Source organism: Cucurbita moschata, unplaced genomic scaffold, assembly GCF_002738365.1.
Source record: "Cucurbita moschata cultivar Rifu unplaced genomic scaffold, Cmos_1.0 Cmo_Scf00021, whole genome shotgun sequence".
In the NCBI taxonomy this organism is placed as follows: Eukaryota; Viridiplantae; Streptophyta; class Magnoliopsida; order Cucurbitales; family Cucurbitaceae; genus Cucurbita; species Cucurbita moschata.
The window spans coordinates 245323-267819 of record NW_019268537.1 but is presented as its reverse complement, the minus strand read 5'-3'; the positions used below and the strand labels follow the sequence as shown (position 1 = coordinate 267819).

Genomic DNA, 22497 nt, shown 5'->3' with positions numbered 1-22497 from the left:
ATTTGCAAAGTTTGCAAAATGGTCCCCAGAGGCATTACAAAGTGTACCTTATATTAGGTTGCAAAGGGGTTCCCCAAAGCAATTACAAATTGTACCACTTAGGAATATGACAAATCCTTATAAATTGTTGTCATTATAATTTGGAGTATAGCATATGACTACAAATTGTTGTCATTATTGAAATTAATTCACTCACAATGGGGTTCTTTAAAATTTTAATTATTATTATTTGTTTCTACATATATACACACAAAATAAACCAAGGTTGTCTTCTTTTTTTTAATATATATATTAAATTTATTGGAGATAATTATTAAGTTTTGTTACCAAATAGATTAAAAAACTTTAAATTTAATTAATTAACATTATTTTAATAATTTGACCTGATAAAAATAAAAGAGTTAACTAACTGTTAATTATCTAAAATTAAATAACATAATAAATTTTATAAAGTATTTGATTCCATACTTCCAAGTTAAAAGATTATATTTTCGGACATTTTTTTTATCAAATATTATAAACAAAACCTTAATCGAAATGGCATTTACATGCATAAAGTTTTGTTCCCGGTAAGAAAATTACAATAGATTAGACGTTTTTTTTTTTAAATTTTTTTGTCGTTATTATTTTATCTATCTACTTTTACCTGCTTTATTTAAAGTTTTTAGTTTTTCTAAATACAAAGAAAAGTTGATGTGACTTTGATAGATGGCACAATTTTGATATGAGATTTCCTTACACAAAAAATATATAAACCACATACCCTTAATTAAAACTACTACGTAGGTTGTAATAAAATCATAAACATTCATCTTCTTACTAGGTTGTAATTTTTTAAAATAAATATATACGTCGCAAACTTATTTATCACACAGAATTAAAGGTTACAAAACTTTTCCTCAACTGATAGTCGAAGTGAAAGAGAGTTTGGCCGTTCTTGTGGTCACAAAAAAAGTCGGAACTTTACGTCTTTGTGTTTGAGTCTTTTGCATTTCATTTTGCAATTATATCTCAAATCCAATTTTTTCGTTTGGTAATAAATTCAAACAATCTCCTCTTATATTTAGATTCTATTTTATATTTAATTTTATCCTCATTTCTTTAGTTACGGTCACATATTTAAAGTATAAAAAATCGAATTGTGACAGATTTATATCATGTTATACATAAAAGTGTAAATTTAAAAATGGTAAAGATGAAATAAACACAAAATTAAATACTTTTATTAAATATGTTTTAAAAAATGAATTGAGAGGCAGAAAATGAAATTGAGATCCTCAAAGAATCAATTCTTTCTCGCCTTTAATCGTGTCTCTTGGGATCCAGTAAAGTATAATTTAATAAAAGGCACCAGGAATATAAATTAACTATTTTATTTTTATTTTTTAGCACACCAGAAATATTAATTAATTAATATTTTAAGAAAGATTAATTATTTAAAGTACTGTGTTATTTTAATTTCATTTTTTTTATCTACATTTTTAGAAATTCAATCATGTATATAGAATATATTTTTCATCAATTACTAAATTTAATTATTTAAATTTTATTATCTCGACATATTTCTAAAAAGAATTATAATAAATAGATAATAAAAATATAAAATCTCTCTCTCTCCATTCCTTTTCATTCTCTTTTATCTAATTTACCATTTTTCTCTTATTTATCAATTAAATAAACATGGAATTGAAAAAAAAAAATTAAAACGCTACAATAAATTCTGCTTTTATTTTACAATTTTGATTTAATGTTATTGCATTTTTTTTCTTTTAAAAATTGGGATAATATATACTGTTTTATAGATAAAAACATATATATTTTAAACTCGTTTAATCTGACTTATCAAGATCGAACGTTGTCCGAACAAATTAGATTCATCGTGTTATTAAGAGTCTGGATTGAAGTAATTGTAGAAAAGAATTAATTTGAAATGAAGTGGAGATAACTTGTTTTTGTTGCGCAATAATCAAAATAATTGCATATGGCCAACCTGCCGAAAGTGCCGGATGATTAATTTATACGCACTCCAAGAGTAATGTTCTCTTTTGGACTTTTAGCCTAGGATGAGGCCATTTTTGTATAAGAGTCCTAACATCCATTATTAGTCATTACCATATTACCTATTTGTTTTGAATTGATTCTAAGAACCAAACACGGTTATTTAACATATTTTGTCTTCATGCGAAAATTTTTGAAATTTATGTAATTGAGACACCGAAAAGAAATAAGCATATGGTTGGTATAGGTATTAACTAACATTTATGTTCGAAACTCGAAACTCAAAATAAGCAACAAAGCAATGCTCTTTTGTGTGGAAATGCCCACTTCGTTTTCATGTAATAGTTATGCTAATTATTAGTTTCTATAAATACAAATTAATTGTTCATATCATTTTTTCAAAAGTTCATATGATTTGAACCAGTTTGTCTGAAACTTCTTGTTTGTTTCGCCAAAGTCTTCAGATGGTAATACTTTTGCATCCAAAATATAAGTTTGTTTGGTATTGGTGGGGTTCTTTTCTTTTCTTCTGTACTCAAAAATTGATTTTTAAAGAAAGACCAAGACACTCGCGTTGTCTAAAAATAGAAATGAGATTCTCGATATAAGCATAAGAGAATTTGAAAAAATATGACAAAACAAATATTGTTTGACCATATTTCAAAAATCCCATTTTCTGTTCCAATTTCTCATTTTATAACAAACATATTTGCGTGATAATTCTTGTTTTTTATTTATAAAATAATTGAAACTTTGGAAGAAAATGAAGCAGGAAAGAGACGGCGCATCGCTATCAGCATCATTTACATCATTTATGAGCAAGTGACGATAGAATAGTGTTCATGTGAAGTGATTCTGTGGATGAACAGAACACATGCCTCTGGTGGTTGGAATACAACAATGTTCTAAAAGAGTATGTGTCATTTGACTCTGTTCTAAAACTACACAAAAAGAGATGTTCAGAGACAGTGTTCAAACTTTGTAAAGGAAAATATAATTGAGTGTGCTAGGAATGAAAATTGAAGGTTAGATCCCCCAGAAGAAATCAGCTGTTCTTCTTCGGTCCTCTTGAATAATCATCGATCAATGCTTCCACATCTTTCCAGAAGAACCCCTCAACCAAAACTCCATCCTTGGTAAACCTGGAAGAGAGTATAATTTTCAGAAAAAGGTAATTGGATTGCAGAATGCAGTGGAGAGAAAGAAAGAGACCAGCGAGTGACACTCTTGGTAAGTTGAACTGATTCATTAGCGCAGATTGATTTGGGTTCTGAACTAGATATGGTTAGAGTATAGAGATGAGAGAATCTGGGAAATTTTGAACACACTACCAATCCAGTGCTGCTCAAGGAGCCCTGTACATACAACAATTCAATTACAATCATATATAAAATCATGATGATAATGCTTTCTTTAATCATCATAAACAACATATATGACTGTAACGATCTTACTGCAGGAGGATGGGTGCAAAAAATTGTGTTCTTCTCCTTGGTGTAAACAATAAGCAGCAAGATCCCAATAAAGACTATATACTTGCCAGAGTCAAAGAAAACAGCAAATGATTTGCATTAATTTCATTAAAGAAACCAGGGGGCCTGGTAAACTAAGAAAATGGCGGAACATTCGGAGTATCCAATCTCTCGACTAAAGATCTAAAAGAAAGAACGCAAATGAAAGAAAAAGGATATAATATAACGCAGGAGGCCAAGAAATCGCGATTCTCAGGGAACTTACTTTTGTAAAACTGAGCCACCAAAGCTATGAATATGATGATATACCCCATAACCAATTTAAAAGTATTCAAGCTCACGTCTGGGATATACCCGCGACTCATCACAACCTGCAACCAAACGCACAAACAACGGAAGATTTTAGAGAGAAACAAACAAACCTAGACTCATAAATTGAAGAAAGAAACATAGATTCAATAACCTCAAAAACAGATTCGTCGATAAGGTGTCCGACGGAGAACTGATTCAACAGATTCGCCTTTTTGCCATTTTCTGTCGCCATTTTTTTTTTATATCTTTTGGTTTCACTTCCCTCCGCCGTCCCTCGACTGGAAATTGGGTTCGTCTGAAAGAGAGAGGACACCGACTCTTCGATCTTTCTTTTCTTTTTTTTTTTTCTTTTTTTTTTATAGTTTTAAAAGCATTAAAAAAAATTATATTTTCAAAATCATTACAATTTTGTCCCATGAATTTTAAAAAAATATCACTTCAATAGAAAGATGAATTGATTAGTGATCAACAGAAAAGAGTAAATTATTATTACAATTTTTAAATTATGCAACTAAATTGTTACATATTAATGTCGGAAAACTCGTATCAAAATCTATATTTCACATATGTCTAACTTTCGTTTCAGCTCTAGCTTGACTCAAGGGACGAGACTATTTCAACATTGGAGTTCAACTCAGGGAAAAAAGTAGTGTTCAAATAGATTATATGAGTAAGATCAAATTAGAAACAAAACTGTAATTATTTTTATATTTACTCCTTTAAAAAAGTTCGAATTTGGGGTATACAATGAAAGGGTCATCATCCATCAATTGAGTTATACTCAAATGATTAAAGCATTGGAATCATACATATATTAATATGAGAGTAACTGTATAATAATATGTAAAGACAATAAAATCTTACATGTGCCGTTCCAGTTTATCACTATGAATTGAATGTTCCTGCTGTTATATTTCAGACAACAATTTCCAGCACAAATCTTATGCCTATTTTTCTAGGACACAAATTTCCTATTAATTTCTTCAAATAAGAATACTACACTAGGATGATGATGAATAGTAATTAAAATTATAGACATAAATTGAGGCTTGGATAACTTCTTATTAACCTGTAATGGAGTGAGTCACTGAGGCTTTGGTTTTACTCTGCCAACGGCACTCTTGGTGAGAAGGAATCGAGCACTCCGGACAAGTTCTTCCTTAACCATGAACAACACAGCAGCAGCCAGTACACTCTGCACGATCTTCGTGCCCATTCCTTTGTAAAACCCGTATACTCCTTCGTATCGGATCATTTTGATGATGGCATCAAATGTGCCTGGATCAAAAATGAATGAACATCGGTGACTTGAATAAATGGTAAGGAGAAATTGTAGAATTTAAGCTAATCTAAAGGTAAATCAACCAAAGCTGTAAAAGAACAAGCTACTTTTTACCCTCCCACTACGTTTTATTTAATGGTGGAATATACTATGATCATAAAAACTTGGATTTTTCCTTAGAATCCGAACCTTTATACTGATGTCTTTTGTCCCCAGCTACGACTTGTTTTGCTTGAAGTCTAGACTGCAATGAAAATAACTTGGATGAGATAGTTTACACTATTGCATCCTAGAAAAATAAACTAGAGCTCAGCATATATCGAAAAAGTATTAACCGAAACAACATTTTAAGAATGGAGCAAACGCATATAAACTTTTTTTTTTCAGGAAAGTAAAGAAATCCCATTTTCTTCATAAAGCTTTTGTTTCTACGAGGTTATAAATTTTACCTTCACAACCAGAAGGGGATAGGTTACTACAGTAGCTCCAAGTTTTGCCAATGCACCAAGAAAAAATATCTGCACAAGTAGCCAAATGTGTTAGCTTGTCATGGAACGCTAAAAAAACAAATTATGAGTGGACAAATAAATCTGGACATGGTCAAAATGTGGTCACTTTGAGAATTATACGGTCCGGGTAAAGATTACCTCTAGTGCAGTAACTGCATTGCCATTTTTCCGTAAGGCACGTCGTTTCTTCAATTTGTTCAACATTGTTTCATACAGCATGTACTGTATAGAAGGGTTGCTAACCTGTGATAAGAAAGGAATATCTAGTAGTGTTTCCTCATGTATCAACTCGAAAGTTTCTTTCCCACACGTACCATGATCATCGTTGGGATTACCCCTTTCCAGAAACCCCTGATTCCAGCTTCCTCATAAAGTTCCTGAATCTGAAGATTGAACCACGTTTTCCAAACAAAAATCTCAGTCAAATATCCAGAGTGAGGTCTGTTAATCATGATGAAAGGAAAAGAGGGCTTCAATTGGAGAAAAAACATATGTTAACTAATAAGATAGAGCTGAAAGATACAAAAGGTAAAAAATGGGATGACTGGCTGACTAAATTTCTTAATATCCATACTTTTTTTGTGACATTCTTTCCCAACTCAAACAAAACAAAGATAAAACGAGTACTGCTTTAGGTTTGGGCTCTTATCTGTCAGTCCCTTCAATCTTGAGCAATCGGTTTACTTCATAAGGACAACTGCTATACGTTCTTATTTTTCAGCCATTCTGAGCGAACCATTAAGATGTCAGTAAAAAATTGTTCGCTAAATGTAGAAAAGAGAATTCAAATGAAATGTAAAATATAGATTTTATATAACTGCCCGGTACAGCAAAGGGGGGAGTTGTATGTTCTTTTAAATATTAGTTTTTATAAGCTAACTACGAAGACTGATTAACCAAGGTGGATAATAGAGACAGACTATGGATCTCCAGATCCAAATCCAATTGTGGCAGACTGAACACGAGAGAAGATAATCTAATTACCAAGAAATCGTTGAAACTAAGAAATTGTGGCAGCAGTCCAGAAAAAAACATGTCTGCCTTCATTCATGCAACATAGAGTTCATAGCTACTACGGGAACTAGTACATGGGCGTTTGTTACTTACAGCATGAGTGGTTCCGTATGAAGGAGGACCGACTGCTGTGGGAATTGTTTCATCTATTGGAGTCAATGGTGCTCCACCGGGAAGAGACGGCTTTGAGACTTTTCTATGTGTCTGAAAAATGATAACACAAATCTTGTCATTTAAAAATTTTCAAATTCCATGAAATCATTTACACATGAAACTGCTTCCTACTGGAGTTTAGTTTACAATGCTCTTAAGGAAAGTCAACATCAATAAGTGTTAAATAAAGTAAATAGCTCCTGAATTCTGGATATACACAGATAAAAAGGAAAGGCTTTAAGATTGTTAGGAGAAAAAATGTTTAGACCCCCAAGAGAGAGATAAAATTCTCTCTTCCATCTTTTTCTTTAAACCAGATTTCATTAAATAAATCATAGAACCTGAATGACCAAGACATCAAAAACGCGAACCCAAAAGCAGGGACTAAAAGAAGAAGAAAATAAAGGCAAGGCTATCATCAAGTCACTGAGTTGAATCCAAAAATGCTTATTAGATATTATGCTCAACCCTTAAGGGTGACATCCTAAAATAATCTCCTTGTACACTGGTTTAATTAAATTTAATTATTTTAAATGAAGCATAAATAAAACAATAAAAGTTCCGTGATATATTATTACCTGCATCCGAGTAACAACCACCCATATGGGATTTGTCAACAGTACATTGACACACCTAAAGAATGAAAATATTTTTTAGATAAATTAGAGGGGAAATAATAAAGAACTGAATAATGCAGATGGTTTAGCAGTAGGTCTGATAAGTGACCTATTTTAATTGCATATGAAAAAGATTAAACTGTCTGAAGTAGATATTTAAACAAAATGGAAATAATGCATTGGACGCAAGACCTGCATGCATAGGATGCAACCCAAAATATCCATGTTTAATCTCAAGAAAAGAAAAGAAAAGAAACGAAATGATGAGAACCCTTTCGTAGTTTTGTTTGTATTTTTTAAAACTAAACGTTCACTCTATGCCAATCCTTTTGGAGAAGAAAGGATAGAATTAAAGCCTTTCCTCCACTTTCTTGTAACCCTTATCCTTTTCATTTGTTTGAAAATGAAGGAATTTCTTATGAAAATGCAAATAATAAGAAACTAAAATTTAAAAAAAAAAAAAACAATCTATAAACAAACCCAGATATAGCAGCCACCAGAAGCGAGGAAAGCATCCCAACGGATCCGTCTCCAATCCCTGCCTTCATCTGTTCAAGAGCAGCAGCTTCAGCCTTGCTCCTGAATATTTGGTAGAAATAATAGTAAACACCCTGTACCAAGAACGAAATTTTGTTCAAATGTAAGATACCATGAATCTATATTTTAAAAAAAAAACATACAAACTTATGCAGAATAAAGTGGAGACATTAGAAAATCTAAACTGATCCACAGGAAAACGGTTTCTTTTTATTTTTTGAAAAGAATGAAGTGGAGACATTAGAAAATCTAAACATATATCATTTCGTTTTACCTTGCTAGAATCAGTAACAAGCCACGAAAGTTGACGTTCTGCCATTTCTATGTAACTCATAACTACCAATGGACTATTGAGGATCCCATGAAGAGACCTCACAATCATTACAAGATACATGGATACTCCTCTTGTCGCTAATTGGTTTTAAGATGGAACCTCATGTTTATCTAATATAGATCAAAACCCACAAAGCCAAAACCAGTATTCAGTCCAAGAAATTGGGATGTGACCTAAGAATGGTGGACCCAAAGAGTCACCATTTTGAGGGGACATGTTGAGGATCCCAGGTCAGAAAGATGAAGAGATTTCATAATCTTTATAAGATCATGGGTTACTCCTCTCATTGTCAATTGGATGTGTAAAAACTTCCGTTATTACCTTCAATACATATACAAACCAGATTGTAAGTTCTCTTTCTCTAATTCTTTATCCTTGAGCTCGGATACTTTCTATATACATATCTAGTGAAAGGAAGAAAGTGAATTGCATTTTCTAATTTTAACAAAGATCAGATATTAACCAGCCTCACTCTCGCAGTAACACCGTAGCTAAGACAAATTTGACATCGAAATTTGAAAGCGTGATATAAGAATATCAACTAAACCGAGTTCAAATGGGGGTCTCACCTGAGATGCAGCCGTACCAACCAGAGACGGCCCCAAGCCACCGTAGAGCCGGTCCCATCCTTCATGTTTTACAACCTATTCACGAATCAACCAAATAGGTCATTTCCCTATCCATCAGGCAAACATTTATACAGAAAGTGGTCAAATGAATTTCGGAAATAAGCCGCGCGAAGTTTTCCAACAAGAACAGAATCCCAAAAATTGTAGGAAATTAGGTTCTGAAGAACAAAATTGAGAGCACCTGACACATCTGTTGAAACGTTCCAGGTTTCCTCTTTTCCTTCTTCACGCCGCGCTCTGTTTGCTGACGAGTATTCACCTGCAGAACAAACCAAACACCTCTCGGATTGAAGAAACTCAGCGAATTTCAGCACAATAAACCCGGAAATTCAGTCGAAGAATTTACAGTCTGAAGAGGGTATGTGATGAGCTGAGCAATGATTCCTCCTCCAGCTCCGGCCAATCCATTGATCAACGCGTCCGACATACTTTCCCACTAAAACCCAAAAAGAGAAATTGAAGTTAGAAATTGAAGCAAAAGCCCTGTCAGTTTGCCGGGAAACTGCACCGGAGCATCGACCCCAAATGATGCATTTCGATGACGTTCGCTATCTGGAAAACCCTGACGACTCGAAGAGTGGGAAATTACGCAACATTTTCAACAAATTTTAGTTCATGTAATTTTATTTTCCTAATTTTATTTTTATTTCTATACAATAGCACCCTATGAAATTTTTTAATTAAAAAAAAATTAATCTCAATAATAAATCAATTCAACCTATTGAAACATTATATTGTGAGTCTCATTTGCACGTGTTGAGTTCAAAGATAAAAAGATAAATTCATTTGATTGTTAATAACACAATTGTTAATTTGTTATCGTAAATGTAATTTGGATATTAAAATAGTATTTAGAAAATGGGGATTTTACACGAAGACTTGAGGGTATATAAGTAAATAACAAATTAACAATTTTTTTTCTTTTTATATGTTTAATAAAACGTTATTCAAGTCTCGAAGCCAAAGAAAAAGAGAAATATAATATTTTAAAGTTTGGTTTTGATCGCAAATAAAATACGAGATAAAATGAATTAAATTTCTAACCGGAGATAAAAGATTAAAACAAAATTATAAGTTCAAATATACAAAACACAAATAATGGGCCAGCCTCATGGACCTAAGACAGCCCATCACAACGTCGGGCCATGAATCATTGGCCCATGTGGTCCATAATTTTTTACAATCGCAAGACTCCATAATCAATAAATAAATTAACATGTTTTGTGATTGTGCGAGAGAGTGATCTGTAAATCTTCTAAAATACAAGGATGAAGTTGCAATTTCGAAATGAAATCTTTTATTTAATTTACTAACAAAATTATAAAAAAAAAAAAAAATGTAGGATAAATTATTGAAATGTAATGGGTCTAAATAAATAATACAGGTTGCTAATGAATTATGATAAGCAAAGTCTCGAGGATCAATGAAAGCAATATTCAATTATTATCCATTTTCATTTTTTTATATATTATTACGTTATTATTCCTTTCTATTTTTTATTTTAAAATGAATCACACTATTGCACAACAATATCCTCTTTGCCACCCTTCTAGCGATAGAGATGGAAGGAAGTGGGGTTGACAACCAAGGCTCTAGAATTGTCTTTTTCACATAATGAATATTCATCATTTTTGTATGATTTATTTGTTGGTTAAATAAAGAGATATTTTATTTATATTCCAAGCTCAATCCAATACTATTAAAAACTCGGCTTAAAATTATCTGATTAAATCAATATTCTTATTATGGATATTTAAAACCCAATTATTTTGTGATTTAAAAAACAAGTTCCAATTCTATTTTTGTAACATAATTAGGTCGGGAAGTTAATACTTATTTTATGCATTAAATAATTTAGTTTATATCTTTTAAATATATAACAATTTAATATCGACTATACTTACTTTATATTTAAATAAAAATTTAGATATTAAAGTTGAAGGTTTAAGCATTTAGTTTATCCGTGAAAAAATATTTGGTTGAAGGAACGCAACTGGAAGATTCTACATATTAAAGCGACAGAATAAGATTTCGAAATACAAAATTCGAAAATTACAACACAAAAGCCAAAAGGGCAAGCAGCCAAAATATATAAAGATGCGAATTTTTTTTCGGGCATCGGACGGCTGTGATTGATTTATCATGATTTGATGAGATTTCACTTGGACTTGAAGGGGATGGCTCGGATCACAACTTGGTGGTACAGAGCGGCTAGACCAGCGCCGATGAATGGTCCCACCCAGAAAATCCACTGCAATTAACCGAACACTGAGGTTAAGGATTAAGATTAAGACTAAGATTATGAAATTAAGATTAACAAACTCACGTGGTCATCCCAGGCTTTCTCGTTGTTGTAGATTATGGCGGCTCCCAAACTCCGGGCAGGGTTAATGCCGGTGCCGGTGATCGGGATGGTGGCCAAGTGGACTAGAAACACTGCGAACCCAATTGGTAGGGGTGCCAAAATCTGTTCATAAACATTTCGGTTTAGTTCTTGTAAATGGTTAAGAACAGAGTGTTTTAATTTTGTTCACTTACTGGAACATGCGAGTCTCTGGCGCTACGTTTGGCGTCAGTGGCGGAGAAGACGGTGTAAACAAGGATAAATGTGCCCACAATCTCAGCGCCAAGGCCGTCGCCTTTGGTGTACCCCTTGCTCACCATGTTAGCTCCGCCGCCGAGCCTGTTGTAGGGATTGGGTTGGAATCCCTTCACCACACCGGCCCCGCAGATGGCGCCAAGGCACTGCATCACCATGTAGAAAATCGCTCTTGTCAACGACAGCTTCCTGGCCAGAAACAGCCCGAAAGTCACTGCCGGGTTAATGTGCCCACCGGAGATTCCAGCGGTACAGTAAACCAGAGCAAAAATCATACCGCCGAAAGCCCAAGCGATCCCCTGGATCCCGACGGTCTTACAAGTGTTGCCGTTGGCTTCATTGGACCGGACGACACCCATGACGGTCAAAACAGTGATGTAGAGGAAGAGGAAAGTGGCGAAAAACTCGGCGATTCCGGCTCTGTAAAAGGACCATGAAGTGAGCTCGTCCGGCTCGAAAAGCGGCGCCGGCGGTGGCTCCTGGTAGTCCTTGGCGTCGTCTTGACTCTGTGCCGCGGTTCCGATCGGCTGTCTCTCGTTGAACTTGTTGGCTCCAAGTCTTACATCTTCTTCCTTCCCTTCCATTTCAGTAACCTCCTCTGTTTCTCACGGCGGCGGACAGCGGAGGACAGTGGCTCTTTTAAGTTAATGATAGTAGACATAAATGAGGAGCTAGTTTATATAGCAACGAAAGTGAATTTAGTGAGAAATTAATGGGACCCACCCAGTTTTTTAAAAAAAAGAAAAGTTATTTTTTTTTATTATTAAAAATGGAATAGTATTGTTATTTTCACAACCGACCATTTTCTGTAAAATAGGTGGAAAATGATAGAAGGAGTGGTTGGTCGGTTTGGCAGATAAGGATTGGTCCACGTGGCAAAAGATGAGCCACAAGGAGCAGTAGAGTGGAGAATTGGGCACAAGGCGGCCACATGTGATGCAATGATATGATAAGGTCATGATTGTAATTTGGCATGCTTGATGGGGACAATTGTGGAAATTGAGGGGCTGGAGACCCACGTGGAGGTTACGTGATAGGTTTGGCTGAAGCTGTTTGTGGACAAAATAATGTCGAGCCCGTGGTTGGAAATTAAAGGAATTTTGATGCATTAATGTTTACTTTCAGGGCTACGAAAATTGGAAAACAAGATGATTCTAGAGAACCATTGGTAGTTTCATTATTTAATTTGATGTCAGTTTGACTTTATTCCTGAAAAAATCGTCTCAAGCTCATCCCATAAATGTGACCCACACGTCGCCCAAGATAAGATTGGCTCTAAACCCACCTAATGAACGCTCAATAATATTTACCTACACATTCATGACTAATTAAGTTCAAATTAGTCTCTATATCTCCTTGAATTTTTTATTTAAGTTTTTAATGACATTGATTAATATGTATTGATTATTCGAGTTTTTCTTAGAATTATGGTGTTTTCTTGCTTTCATTCCTTGTCTCTGAGGTATTGAAAAATTAAATGCATATTTTGATCCATTACTCTAATATAGAATTTTCCTCCTAATGTCGAATGATTTTTACTCATACAAATTTGTTTAACCTACTATATAAAAAAGAGTTTTAACCCAACTCCACATATAAAAAATCAGTGATTTTAACTATTTTTAAATGATATCCTTTGTATGGACATCATAATCACCCGAGGTATTTCAATTTCTTGTGCCGCCCAAGTCCCCACCATGAACGGTCGGTCACCGGAAGCCGCATTATTGTCTATCGACTACGCACGTACAGAAAGGGACCCCAGTCCTTGTTGTATAAAATTAACGTCATTAAATTTTTTTTGCCACGTGGAACAATCCTATTTCCCCGCCCAAACCGACATGGACCCATTATTTTAAACTCCACGTTTCATAAAATCCCCAAAACATTTAGTCGGCGACAAATTATAAAACAAAATAGTAAATAATTAAACCCCTTGGGTATATAACCTTGCGCTCGCTTCTCTGTAATTACCATCTTCGGTTTTCAATTGCATTTGAAACAGAGAGTTTAAAGAAGTAATCTCAATAATAATGGAGGGAAAGGAGGAAGATGTCCGATTGGGAGCCAACAGGTTCACTGAGAGGCAGCCGATTGGGACAGCGGCACAGAGCCAAGACGACGGCAAGGACTACCAAGAGCCTCCGCCGGCGCCTCTGTTCGAGCCGGACGAGCTCACTTCATGGTCCTTCTATAGAGCCGGAATTGCCGAGTTTTTTGCTACCTTCCTCTTCCTCTACATCACTGTTTTGACCGTCATGGGCGTCGTCCGCTCCAACGAAATTAACGGCAATACCTGTAAGACTGTCGGGATTCAGGGGATTGCTTGGGCTTTCGGTGGTATGATTTTTGCTCTGGTTTACTGTACCGCTGGAATCTCTGGTGGCCACATTAACCCGGCGGTGACTTTCGGGCTGTTTCTGGCGAGGAAGCTATCCTTGACCAGGGCGATTTTCTACATGGTGATGCAGTGTCTAGGCGCCATCTGCGGTGCCGGCGTGGTAAAGGGGTTCCAACCCAAGCCCTACGACAGGCTCGGCGGTGGAGCTAACGTGGTGAGCAAGGGTTACACCAAAGGCGACGGCCTTGGCGCTGAGATTGTGGGCACATTTATCCTTGTTTACACCGTCTTCTCCGCCACTGACGCCAAACGTAGCGCCAGAGACTCGCATGTTCCAGTAAGTGAACAAAATTAAAACACTCTGTACTTAACCATTTATAAGAACTAAACCGAAATGTTTATGAACAGATTTTGGCACCCCTACCAATTGGGTTCGCAGTGTTCCTAGTCCACTTGGCCACCATCCCGATCACCGGCACCGGCATCAACCCAGCTCGGAGTTTGGGAGCCGCCATCATCTACAACAACGAGAAAGCCTGGGATGACCACGTGAGTCTTTTTTTCTAATAAATTTTTAACTTCATTTCGAATAAGCTAATTTTATGGTAACTAATCTGAATCTGTAATTGGTGGTTGGTGTTACAGTGGGTTTTCTGGGTGGGACCCTTCATCGGAGCAGCATTGGCAGCTTTATACCATCAAGTGGTGATCAGAGCCATTCCTTTCAAATCCAAGTGAACATCTTCACACTATAGCTAATGCTCGTGTTCTATTCAGTATTCATCGTGAGAAAAAACAAAATCCAAATCCCTATTATCCAATTTCATATCCGACCAACAGTTCCAATCTTAAATATGCCTACCTCTCTACGCTCTTATTATATTGTTGCCTCTTTTGTATCAAATTAAGTGTTAATGTAATGAATTAAGTGTCCATACATTTATTTGTGATGGGCGATGTAAAAATTTTCGTCCAAAAAAAGGGGTTTTTTTTTTTTCCCTCTCTTTTATAACGATAGATTATAAATATGATAAACAGAAGTATAAAAAGGAAAAAAAAAAAAAAATCAACAATACCAAAACAATTTGAGGGTTAATAATTTCATGCCACATCGATGGCTGCAATTAGTTTGTCTACCAATGGGATAGAGAAACTTCCCATTCTTGTCTCCGCCCCTTTGTTGGGAGAGGTTCTCGTGTGTGCTAGGGGTTCCAGAGGTCCAAAACTTACGCTTTTGTGTGGCATTGGACTGAGGTCGTCTTTCACTGTGGAAAATTCCTTTTGTCTCATCATTTGCCTTATGTTAGACAGTTTCTCTAATGATAACTCTTGAAATGGCATCTCAATTATGTCTCAATGCCATTGAAACACTCTCAATACAAGTTGTAGGCATAAACCAATTAAGGATTGGGTTTCTCACTGACCGTTTATGCTACGATATATATACAAATGTGTCAACATAATTTCTAAAAAGAAAATTTTAATATCACACTGAAGTCTTCAACAACATTCTTAAAAAAAATAAAAATAAAATCTCAAATGTTGAGGGTGTAATATAATAAATGATAATAATTATAAGAAATTCCAAATTTCATTTTTTTCACTTGTGCGCAAAATATATATATATATATATATATATATATATATATATATAATGAATTAAAACCAAACAATAACTTATTTGTAAAAAGTGATAAAAATATAATTGTTAGACAACAAAATTTAAAATTTTGATTTATATTAATTTAAAATAAATATATATTAATTTATTATTATATGAAAATAAGTGGGGGTGGGGTGGAAAATTGGCGGGGATAGAGATGGGGACGAGAATAGAGAGGTAGGCATTAAATATATTATTTTTAATATTGATAGCTCACAACCTACTTCAAAATAATAATAATAAAATATTGCATGTAATTAATTAATTAATTAATTACTACCAATATTAAAAATAAAGACGCCACTACCTCGTCACCTTGATTATAATACTAAATGCGTTGCTTGTGGTAGATAACATAAGTTATCATCGGCCGACCATCCTGTTTTATAATCAAACACAACTCAAGTAATTCTATTTCAACAAATAAAAATAATAATAATAACCGATTTATGTTGAACTACCCATTTTCTTTATAATTTTAAAGCCAATATTTAATTTATTTTATTCTCCAATATTTAAAGGATCATAAATCTTGTTGTGCATCTATTGATGGCTTCACAAATGACCCAAAAGAAATATAGTGACAGATAAAGGTCTATAGAATTCGGTAGAACATCATGTTTTATCCGTTATTAAACAACCATTAAATTTTGAAAAAATAATTAGAAGAATACACTAATTCTTTAAATAAAATTATATAAAAAAAAATTACTGCCGCTGCAGGCAATAATTGCAGGTTTTAAATATTTTTGCCGTATTTATTACGGAAAAAAAGGGAGAGAAAAAAAAAAAGTCATAACTTGGCCCTTTTTTTCCCTTTCGTCAAATGATGCAAGTACTATTAAAAGTTGATTTTAAACTAGATTTTTGGTGGCTTCTTATTGTTGTTTTATAGTTCTGTTCATCATGTATACTATCATCATCATAAAACAGAAATAAAAAGGAAAAAACAACCCATTTTATTAAAGATCGAAGAAATTTATACATCACCCATCTAAAAAACAAATTACGAACACTCACTCCATTGAATTAACACTTGATTTCATACAAATGATGCATACAGATTCATCAAATTCAAACATTGGATTCCAAATTATTGGATGTTCACTTGGACTTGAAGGGAATGGCCCTGATCACCACTTGATGGTATAAAGCTGCCAATGCTGCTCCGATGAAGGGTCCCACCCAGAAAATCCACTGTAACACCAACCACCAATTACAGATTCAGATTAGTTACCATAAAATTAGCTTATTCGAAATGAAGTTAAAAATTTATTAGAAAAAAAGACTCACGTGGTCATCCCAGGCTTTCTCGTTGTTGTAGATGATGGCGGCTCCCAAACTCCGAGCTGGGTTGATGCCGGTGCCGGTGATCGGGATGGTGGCCAAGTGGACTAGGAACACTGCGAACCCAATTGGTAGGGGTGCCAAAATCTGTTCATAAACATTTCGGTTTAGTTCTTATAAATGGTTAAGTACAGAGTGTTTTAATTTTGTTCACTTACTGGAACATGCGAGTCTCTGGCGCTACGTTTGGCGTCAGTGGCAGAGAAGACGGTGTAAACAAGAATAAATGTGCCCACAATCTCAGCGCCAAGGCCGTCGCCTTTGGTGTACCCCTTGCTCACCACGTTAGCTCCACCGCCGAGCCTGTCGTAGGGCTTGGGTTGGAACCCCTTTACCACGCCGGCACCGCAGATGGCGCCGAGACACTGCATCACTATGTAGAAAATCGCCCTGGTCAAGGATAGCTTCCTCGCCAGAAACAGCCCGAAAGTCACCGCCGGGTTAATGTGGCCACCAGAGATTCCAGCGGTACAGTAAACCAGAGCAAAAATCATACCACCAAAAGCCCAAGCAATCCCCTGAATCCCGACAGTCTTACAGGTATTGCCGTTGATTTCGTTGGAGCGGACGACGCCCATGACGGTCAAAACAGTGATGTAGAGGAAGAGGAAAGTGGCGAAAAACTCGGCGATTCCGGCTCTGTAGAAGGACCATGAAGTGAGCTCCCCCGGCTCAAACAGAGGTGCCGGCGGAGGCTCCTTATAGTCCTTGCCGTCGTCTTGGCTCTGCGCCGCTGTCCCAATCGGCTGCCTCTCAGTGAACTTGTTTGCTCCCAATCGGACATCCTCCTCCTTTCCCTCCATTTCTACTTCTTCGTCTCTTACGTCTCTGTTTCTTCTGCAAATGAAGACGATGGTACAGATCGGGGAGTGGTGGGGTTATATATATACAGTGCAATGTAAATTATTTGGTTTCTGAAAACGGTAGCTGGAAATGGGAAGAATATGGTGGGGCCGAGGAGGGGTTTTTTAGTAATCTCGATTATATTTAGTCATTTAGAAAATGTGGAAGGTTAAAAAAAAAAAAAAAAATATGATGGGCGGTTTGGGCGGGAAGAAGGATTGGGACACGTGGCAGGATGATATAAGACAGTAGTACCGGGGACTGTAAAGTCTATAATGCCGCTCCCGGTGACCGACCGTTTTTGGTGGGGAGGCGGATGAAATCCCTCCTTTGATTTTCATGTCTATTGACAACGACAAAGAAGCTTGGAGAATCACAAAATTCGTCAACTCATAATTATCTCTTAAATACATATTTACTTTCAATTACAATTGTAATTCCTCGTGCATACAAATAACACGTGTCACTCTAATAAATTTCAACTAAAATAAAAATCATCTCATAATACGAGCTTCCTGACTACTGTAACTAAAATCCACCACAGAAATAAATTTTATATTTTATAATAAAATATAACGTCACCTATATTTATTTTCAAAAGAAATATAGTATTTTGAGGGCAATGCATGATTGCAATCTACTTGGGGAAAAAAAAAACAGCCCGTAATTTTGGGATGCTGCGCTGGCCGTGGTATAGCCACCTGTCGGAATATACGCATGTCTACGCACCATACGGACTCTTCTTTAAATTATTATTGACAACTGTGCCCTCAAATTTCCTCGTCAGCTTCTGCATCCCTACTCTTCTCAAAATTCAATAATGGATGGAGTCCAAATTAAATATTTTCAGATTGTGGGCTAAAGGTTTAATTTGCAGTTAATTCAATTTTAAATTTTAGAAACTAAACCTATATTTTATAGTATTAAATACCTTGTAACCAACAATTTTTTCTGAATTTAAAAAGAAAAAGGGAATTCTTAATTCTCTAATAATGCATCAAAAAATAAAGAGAAAGAACAATTGTTTATGGATTAGTGAATGATTGGATAAGTTAGATTAATTAATATATATTAAACAAATTGTGAATTCGTTACAAAATCATTATCAAGTGATTATAATTAAGACAATAGTTTAAAGATAGAGATTCGAAATTCAGTATGCGACAACCTTACTTTTTTACGTTCCAACCGCCTCTCTTCTTTCAGCCATGTATTTGATTAAAAGATTACCTGGCAATCACATGATGTGGGACCTGCGGGTCCCATCCAAGGTCCCACCATTCTTTCTTAAATCACGTTATTATTCAGTACATAGGAAGTCTATTTAAATATTTTCTTTTCAGTATTTAGATAAATTAGTGAGCTTATTAGAATAATATTCAGTCGTGTCTTTTCATTATCATAATTTTCAAAAATTAAATAGCCTTATGTAGAAAGGAGAGTACGCATGAGATTACCTCGCTAGAAGTGAGTTTATTTTTAAAATAATGTTTTTTAAACCGTTATACACACAAATCGAGTTGTGTTGGGTTGAGAGACTTTTTTTGAACCAACCAAAAAATTCATGTTAGTTGGATTGGTAATCTAACCCAACCTTCTCTTTTTGGATTGGGTTCGAGTTGATACAAAAAAAAAAAAAATTTATTTTCACCTCCTTTAAATGTTAAGATAGACGACTATTCAAAATCGAAATAAAGCCTTTGATAGGATGATATGTTTAAGGCGACTTCATATCATTTTCATTTGTAATAATAATAACAGTAACTAAAGTCTATATTATTAAATCACATTTTATGAATGGGGTATTTATTTATTTTTAATATTTTATTAATTATATTTTAATATTAAAAATTACTTTTTGCTATTTTCAAAATGCAATATTAAATTTTCTCGTCAACCCAAATCAATTTCTGCTTGTTTGTAGGAAGATTTGTATCTGATTTGGAGGCCCAAATTAAAGCCCAATCAAACTCCGCGGTGTTAGAATTTGGGCCGACATTCCACTTCCAAATCTTTTTTTTTTTTTTTCACAAATATTACACTTTCTAATTTTTTTTCTTTTAATTTTATATTTGCTTACCAATTACTCTCCAGAAAAATAAATATTTGGCGAGCCAGTCGTAAGTGTTTTAAAAATTCTCAAAAAATATAATGGTAATGGAATATAGATTAAATTACATAATTTTTATAAAAATGCAATGATTAATAAACAAATAATAATAATATCAACCGGAAAAGAAAAGAAAAGCTTTGATAAAAAGTTTACAGAGTTTATCCACCCTATTTAACATAATTTAAAATCTAGAATATAAATAAATAAATTGTCATCTCAAAAAGAGAATAAAAAAATAAAATGAAAATATTAATATTAGAATATTTGAATTAATATTAAAAAGGGATCGAATATTTGTATTATATAATCTTCCACCATTATACCGTAGCAATTACAATTACAATTACAATTACATTTTACGTCACACTTTTTCACTTCCGCAATACAATTCCACACCCGTCATAGATAACAATCGCTCTTCATTCAGTTTCGCCTCATCGGACATTCGATCGAAATCGGCGAACTGCAGCCGGAACGCCGGAAGTGTCGGAGTTGAGTTTCGCCGGAATGAGAGGGAGCTCTTTACGACGTCCGGTTATGATCCAGCGGCTCCGGCAAATCGCCGTCACGATCAAGATCAAGCATCTTCTGTGTTGTTGCATTGTACTCGCTTTTGTCCTCTTCGCCACCCGCGCCTCCAATCTCATGGGATGGACTTCCGACGACGACGCTACGGCCCTCCGTTACTCTACGCCGCGGTTTGAATTTTCTTATTTTTGTTTTTTTCTTTCTCCCGCCATTTTAATTATGTTCATTTTTCGGCATGAATTTTTTGCCTCTTTGTTATGTCGTTACGTGAGGTAGTTATGATTTCTTGATCTTGGTGCGTTTGTGTATGTTTAGATGCAAATCAAGATTCTCAAAATCAAATTAGTTGTCGGTTACGGTAATCCTCTAGATTTTTAAAATTGTTCTTGTTTTCAGTCAACATTTTTCAAAGATTTTTGTTCCTTTTAGTGTTATTTATGGAGCATACTTGAGACTTATTATTAAAATGATTAAATCATTCCAAGATCTTTTAAATTTCCAAAGTCATTTGAAAAGATTTAAAATAAATTTAATGTTTCATTTCATACTAGTCGCAATTTTTATATCAATGAAAATAATTTACGAACGATTGAAGGCATATTGAATCCAACAAAAATGAAATTTACTCTCTAAACATACCTTAAATTGGAACTATGGTTCTCCATACAAATTTAATGTTTGATTGTGTAGTGTTGAACAATTTGTAGACATGGATTAGCAATGAGTTATTGTTTGAACATGGAATTGTAGGAAACGTTATGCGATTTTAATGAACACATGGAAGCGGCATGATCTTCTGAAGCAGTCCATATCTCACTACACGACTTGTATGGGAGTTGAGTCGATACATATTGTATGGAGTGAACCCGATCCTCCTCCTGATTCCTTGGTAGCGTTTCTGCAGAGGACGGTGAAGGAGAATTCTCGAAACGATCGAGAGATCAAGTTGAGATTTGAAATGAATAAAGAGGACAGCCTGAACAATAGGTTTAAGGAAATAAAGAATTTAAACACAGACGCCATTTTTTCAGTGGATGATGATGTTATATTTGCGTGTTCTACTCTGGAGTTTGCCTTTACTGTTTGGCAAAGCGCGTCTGAGACTATGGTGGGCTTTGTGCCCCGCATGCATTGGATTGATCAGGCGGTATGTTAATTCCATCTTGCTGCATCATGTTCTTGATGTTTTTAGGTGTAAATGTCGGTGGGTAAAGCGAATGAAGTATGCAGAAATAATTATTAAGTATGAAAACAGGATTAAAAAGTTGAAATGTTTTGGTTAATTTTGTTGATTGGTAATGCAGCAGGAAGAAATGGGGAAATACATATATGGGGGATGGTGGTCAGTATGGTGGACTGGTACATACAGTATGGTGCTTTCAAAAGCTGCCTTTTTCCACTCGAAGTATTTGGGTATTTACACTCACCACATGCCTGCTTCAATCAGAAATTATGTTTCCAAAAACAGGTTCCTTTTCCCCTATTCCTTCAAATGCATTTTCCACTTTCTTTTGTCAAAATTGTCATTCACAGGCTTGAATTTGTATGTTGCAGGAACTGTGAAGACATTGCAATGTCTTTTGTTGTTGCTAATGTGAGTGGTGCACCTCCTGTATGGGTCAAAGGTATGAATGAAATCATCACATTTTAATTAATATAGTTGTAGGTTTTGTAGATAATTATTAAGGTATGAATCCTTTGTGATTTTTATTGGGTGGATCTGGCTGCAGGCAGGATTTATGAAATAGGTTCGGGTGGAATTAGTAGCTTAGGAGGTCATAGTGAAAGAAGAAGCAAATGCGTGAACACGTTTGTTGAAGAATATGGAGGAATGATGCCTTTGGTACGTTCAACTGTCAAGGCTGTTGATAGTCGTCACCTTTGGTTTTGGTAAAACCATCCAATGCAATTCGTAACATACGTCTACTTTGTAATTCGATTCTAATAGTTTTAATCCAATCATTTTTTGGCAATAATATAGCTCCTCTGATACCCAATGGCAATAATATAGCTCCAACCTTCTCTTCAACGGACAATTTTATCAATTGTTTCAAACTCAAACGCAATATTCCATTAATTTTAGGTTTTGATATCGTTTTTAGTTCAATTAATAAATATAAATCATCGACAAATTGAAACGTCTATTATCAACATGAATCTTACGCATTAAAGATACGTGTACGAAAACTAATAGGTACGTTAGCAC

At 34.8% G+C, this 22497-nt stretch overlaps 6 protein-coding genes across 7 annotated transcripts; 2 read left to right on the top strand and 4 right to left on the bottom strand.

Annotated features, from left to right (window-relative positions):
- Positions 1-2762: 2762 nt before the first annotated feature.
- LOC111458249 (probable signal peptidase complex subunit 2) lies at positions 2763-4133 on the bottom strand. The gene is made up of 5 exons (XM_023100770.1): positions 3934-4133; positions 3690-3841; positions 3453-3534; positions 3211-3353; positions 2763-3140 (listed from the first exon to the last, which is right to left on the bottom strand). The coding sequence occupies exons 1-5, from the start codon at positions 4012-4014 to the stop codon at positions 3044-3046; spliced, it is 555 nt and encodes a 184-aa protein (XP_022956538.1). The 5' UTR covers positions 4015-4133; the 3' UTR covers positions 2763-3043.
- Positions 4134-4568: 435 nt separating this feature from the next.
- Positions 4569-9476, bottom strand: LOC111458247 (peroxisomal nicotinamide adenine dinucleotide carrier). Its single transcript, XM_023100768.1, has 11 exons — positions 9204-9476; positions 9039-9116; positions 8798-8872; positions 7838-7968; positions 7319-7373; positions 6681-6791; positions 5888-5956; positions 5712-5816; positions 5514-5582; positions 5254-5308; positions 4569-5060 (listed from the first exon to the last, which is right to left on the bottom strand). Exons 1-11 carry the CDS (start codon positions 9282-9284, stop codon positions 4867-4869), a joined length of 1023 nt encoding a protein of 340 aa, XP_022956536.1. The 5' UTR covers positions 9285-9476; the 3' UTR covers positions 4569-4866.
- Positions 9477-10836: 1360 nt separating this feature from the next.
- LOC111458818 (probable aquaporin PIP1-4) lies at positions 10837-12116 on the bottom strand. Its single transcript, XM_023101639.1, has 3 exons — positions 11396-12116; positions 11184-11324; positions 10837-11108 (listed from the first exon to the last, which is right to left on the bottom strand). Exons 1-3 carry the CDS (start codon positions 12038-12040, stop codon positions 11016-11018), a joined length of 879 nt encoding a protein of 292 aa, XP_022957407.1. The 5' UTR covers positions 12041-12116; the 3' UTR covers positions 10837-11015.
- A 1323-nt stretch (positions 12117-13439) lies between these two features.
- Positions 13440-14762, top strand: LOC111458817 (probable aquaporin PIP1-4). The gene is made up of 3 exons (XM_023101638.1): positions 13440-14134; positions 14206-14346; positions 14443-14762. The coding sequence occupies exons 1-3, from the start codon at positions 13490-13492 to the stop codon at positions 14533-14535; spliced, it is 879 nt and encodes a 292-aa protein (XP_022957406.1). The 5' UTR covers positions 13440-13489; the 3' UTR covers positions 14536-14762.
- A 1634-nt stretch (positions 14763-16396) lies between these two features.
- On the bottom strand, positions 16397-17667 carry LOC111458816 (probable aquaporin PIP1-4). Its single transcript, XM_023101637.1, has 3 exons — positions 16966-17667; positions 16754-16894; positions 16397-16657 (listed from the first exon to the last, which is right to left on the bottom strand). Exons 1-3 carry the CDS (start codon positions 17608-17610, stop codon positions 16565-16567), a joined length of 879 nt encoding a protein of 292 aa, XP_022957405.1. The 5' UTR covers positions 17611-17667; the 3' UTR covers positions 16397-16564.
- Positions 17668-20105: 2438 nt separating this feature from the next.
- Positions 20106-22264, top strand: LOC111458813 (glycosyltransferase family 64 protein C4). 2 transcript variants are annotated; one of them, XM_023101635.1, is made up of 5 exons: positions 20106-20461; positions 21042-21438; positions 21599-21759; positions 21846-21916; positions 22022-22264. In XM_023101635.1, the coding sequence occupies exons 1-5, from the start codon at positions 20271-20273 to the stop codon at positions 22183-22185; spliced, it is 984 nt and encodes a 327-aa protein (XP_022957403.1). In that variant the 5' UTR covers positions 20106-20270; the 3' UTR covers positions 22186-22264. The 2 variants fall into 2 exon arrangements, with proteins under 2 accessions (XP_022957403.1, XP_022957402.1); XM_023101634.1 differs by having other exon boundaries at positions 21596-21759.
- The last annotated feature ends 233 nt before the right edge of the window (positions 22265-22497 follow it).

Excerpts from the sequence above, each read along its gene's own strand:
- LOC111458249 (XM_023100770.1), bottom strand. The coding sequence starts at position 4,014 with ATGGCGACAGAAAATGGCAAAAAGGCGAATCTGTTGAATCAGTTCTCC. Across the intron at positions 3,842-3,933 it reads TCGACGAATCTGTTTTTGAG|GTTGTGATGAGTCGCGGGTA; the intron begins GTTATTGAATCT and ends GTTTGGTTGCAG. Across the intron at positions 3,354-3,452 it reads TTTGCACCCATCCTCCTGCA|GGCTCCTTGAGCAGCACTGG; the intron begins GTAAGATCGTTA and ends TTGTATGTACAG.
- LOC111458247 (XM_023100768.1), bottom strand. The coding sequence starts at position 9,284 with ATGTCGGACGCGTTGATCAATGGATTGGCCGGAGCTGGAGGAGGAATC. Across the intron at positions 7,374-7,837 it reads CTGGTGGCTGCTATATCTGG|GTGTGTCAATGTACTGTTGA; the intron begins GTTTGTTTATAG and ends TTCATTCTTTAG. Across the intron at positions 5,957-6,680 it reads CATACGGAACCACTCATGCT|ATTCAGGAACTTTATGAGGA; the intron begins GTAAGTAACAAA and ends TTCAATCTTCAG.
- LOC111458818 (XM_023101639.1), bottom strand. The coding sequence starts at position 12,040 with ATGGAAGGGAAGGAAGAAGATGTAAGACTTGGAGCCAACAAGTTCAAC. Across the intron at positions 11,325-11,395 it reads CCAGAGACTCGCATGTTCCA|ATTTTGGCACCCCTACCAAT; the intron begins GTAAGTGAACAA and ends GTTTATGAACAG. Across the intron at positions 11,109-11,183 it reads AGAAAGCCTGGGATGACCAC|TGGATTTTCTGGGTGGGACC; the intron begins GTGAGTTTGTTA and ends GGTTAATTGCAG.
- LOC111458816 (XM_023101637.1), bottom strand. The coding sequence starts at position 17,610 with ATGGAGGGAAAGGAGGAGGATGTCCGATTGGGAGCAAACAAGTTCACT. Across the intron at positions 16,895-16,965 it reads CCAGAGACTCGCATGTTCCA|ATTTTGGCACCCCTACCAAT; the intron begins GTAAGTGAACAA and ends GTTTATGAACAG. Across the intron at positions 16,658-16,753 it reads AGAAAGCCTGGGATGACCAC|TGGATTTTCTGGGTGGGACC; the intron begins GTGAGTCTTTTT and ends TTGGTGTTACAG.
- LOC111458813 (XM_023101634.1), top strand. The coding sequence starts at position 20,271 with ATGAGAGGGAGCTCTTTACGACGTCCGGTTATGATCCAGCGGCTCCGG. Across the intron at positions 20,462-21,041 it reads CTCCGTTACTCTACGCCGCG|GAAACGTTATGCGATTTTAA; the intron begins GTTTGAATTTTC and ends ATGGAATTGTAG. Across the intron at positions 21,917-22,021 it reads ACCTCCTGTATGGGTCAAAG|GCAGGATTTATGAAATAGGT; the intron begins GTATGAATGAAA and ends ATCTGGCTGCAG.
- LOC111458817 (XM_023101638.1), top strand. The coding sequence starts at position 13,490 with ATGGAGGGAAAGGAGGAAGATGTCCGATTGGGAGCCAACAGGTTCACT. Across the intron at positions 14,135-14,205 it reads CCAGAGACTCGCATGTTCCA|ATTTTGGCACCCCTACCAAT; the intron begins GTAAGTGAACAA and ends GTTTATGAACAG. Across the intron at positions 14,347-14,442 it reads AGAAAGCCTGGGATGACCAC|TGGGTTTTCTGGGTGGGACC; the intron begins GTGAGTCTTTTT and ends TTGGTGTTACAG.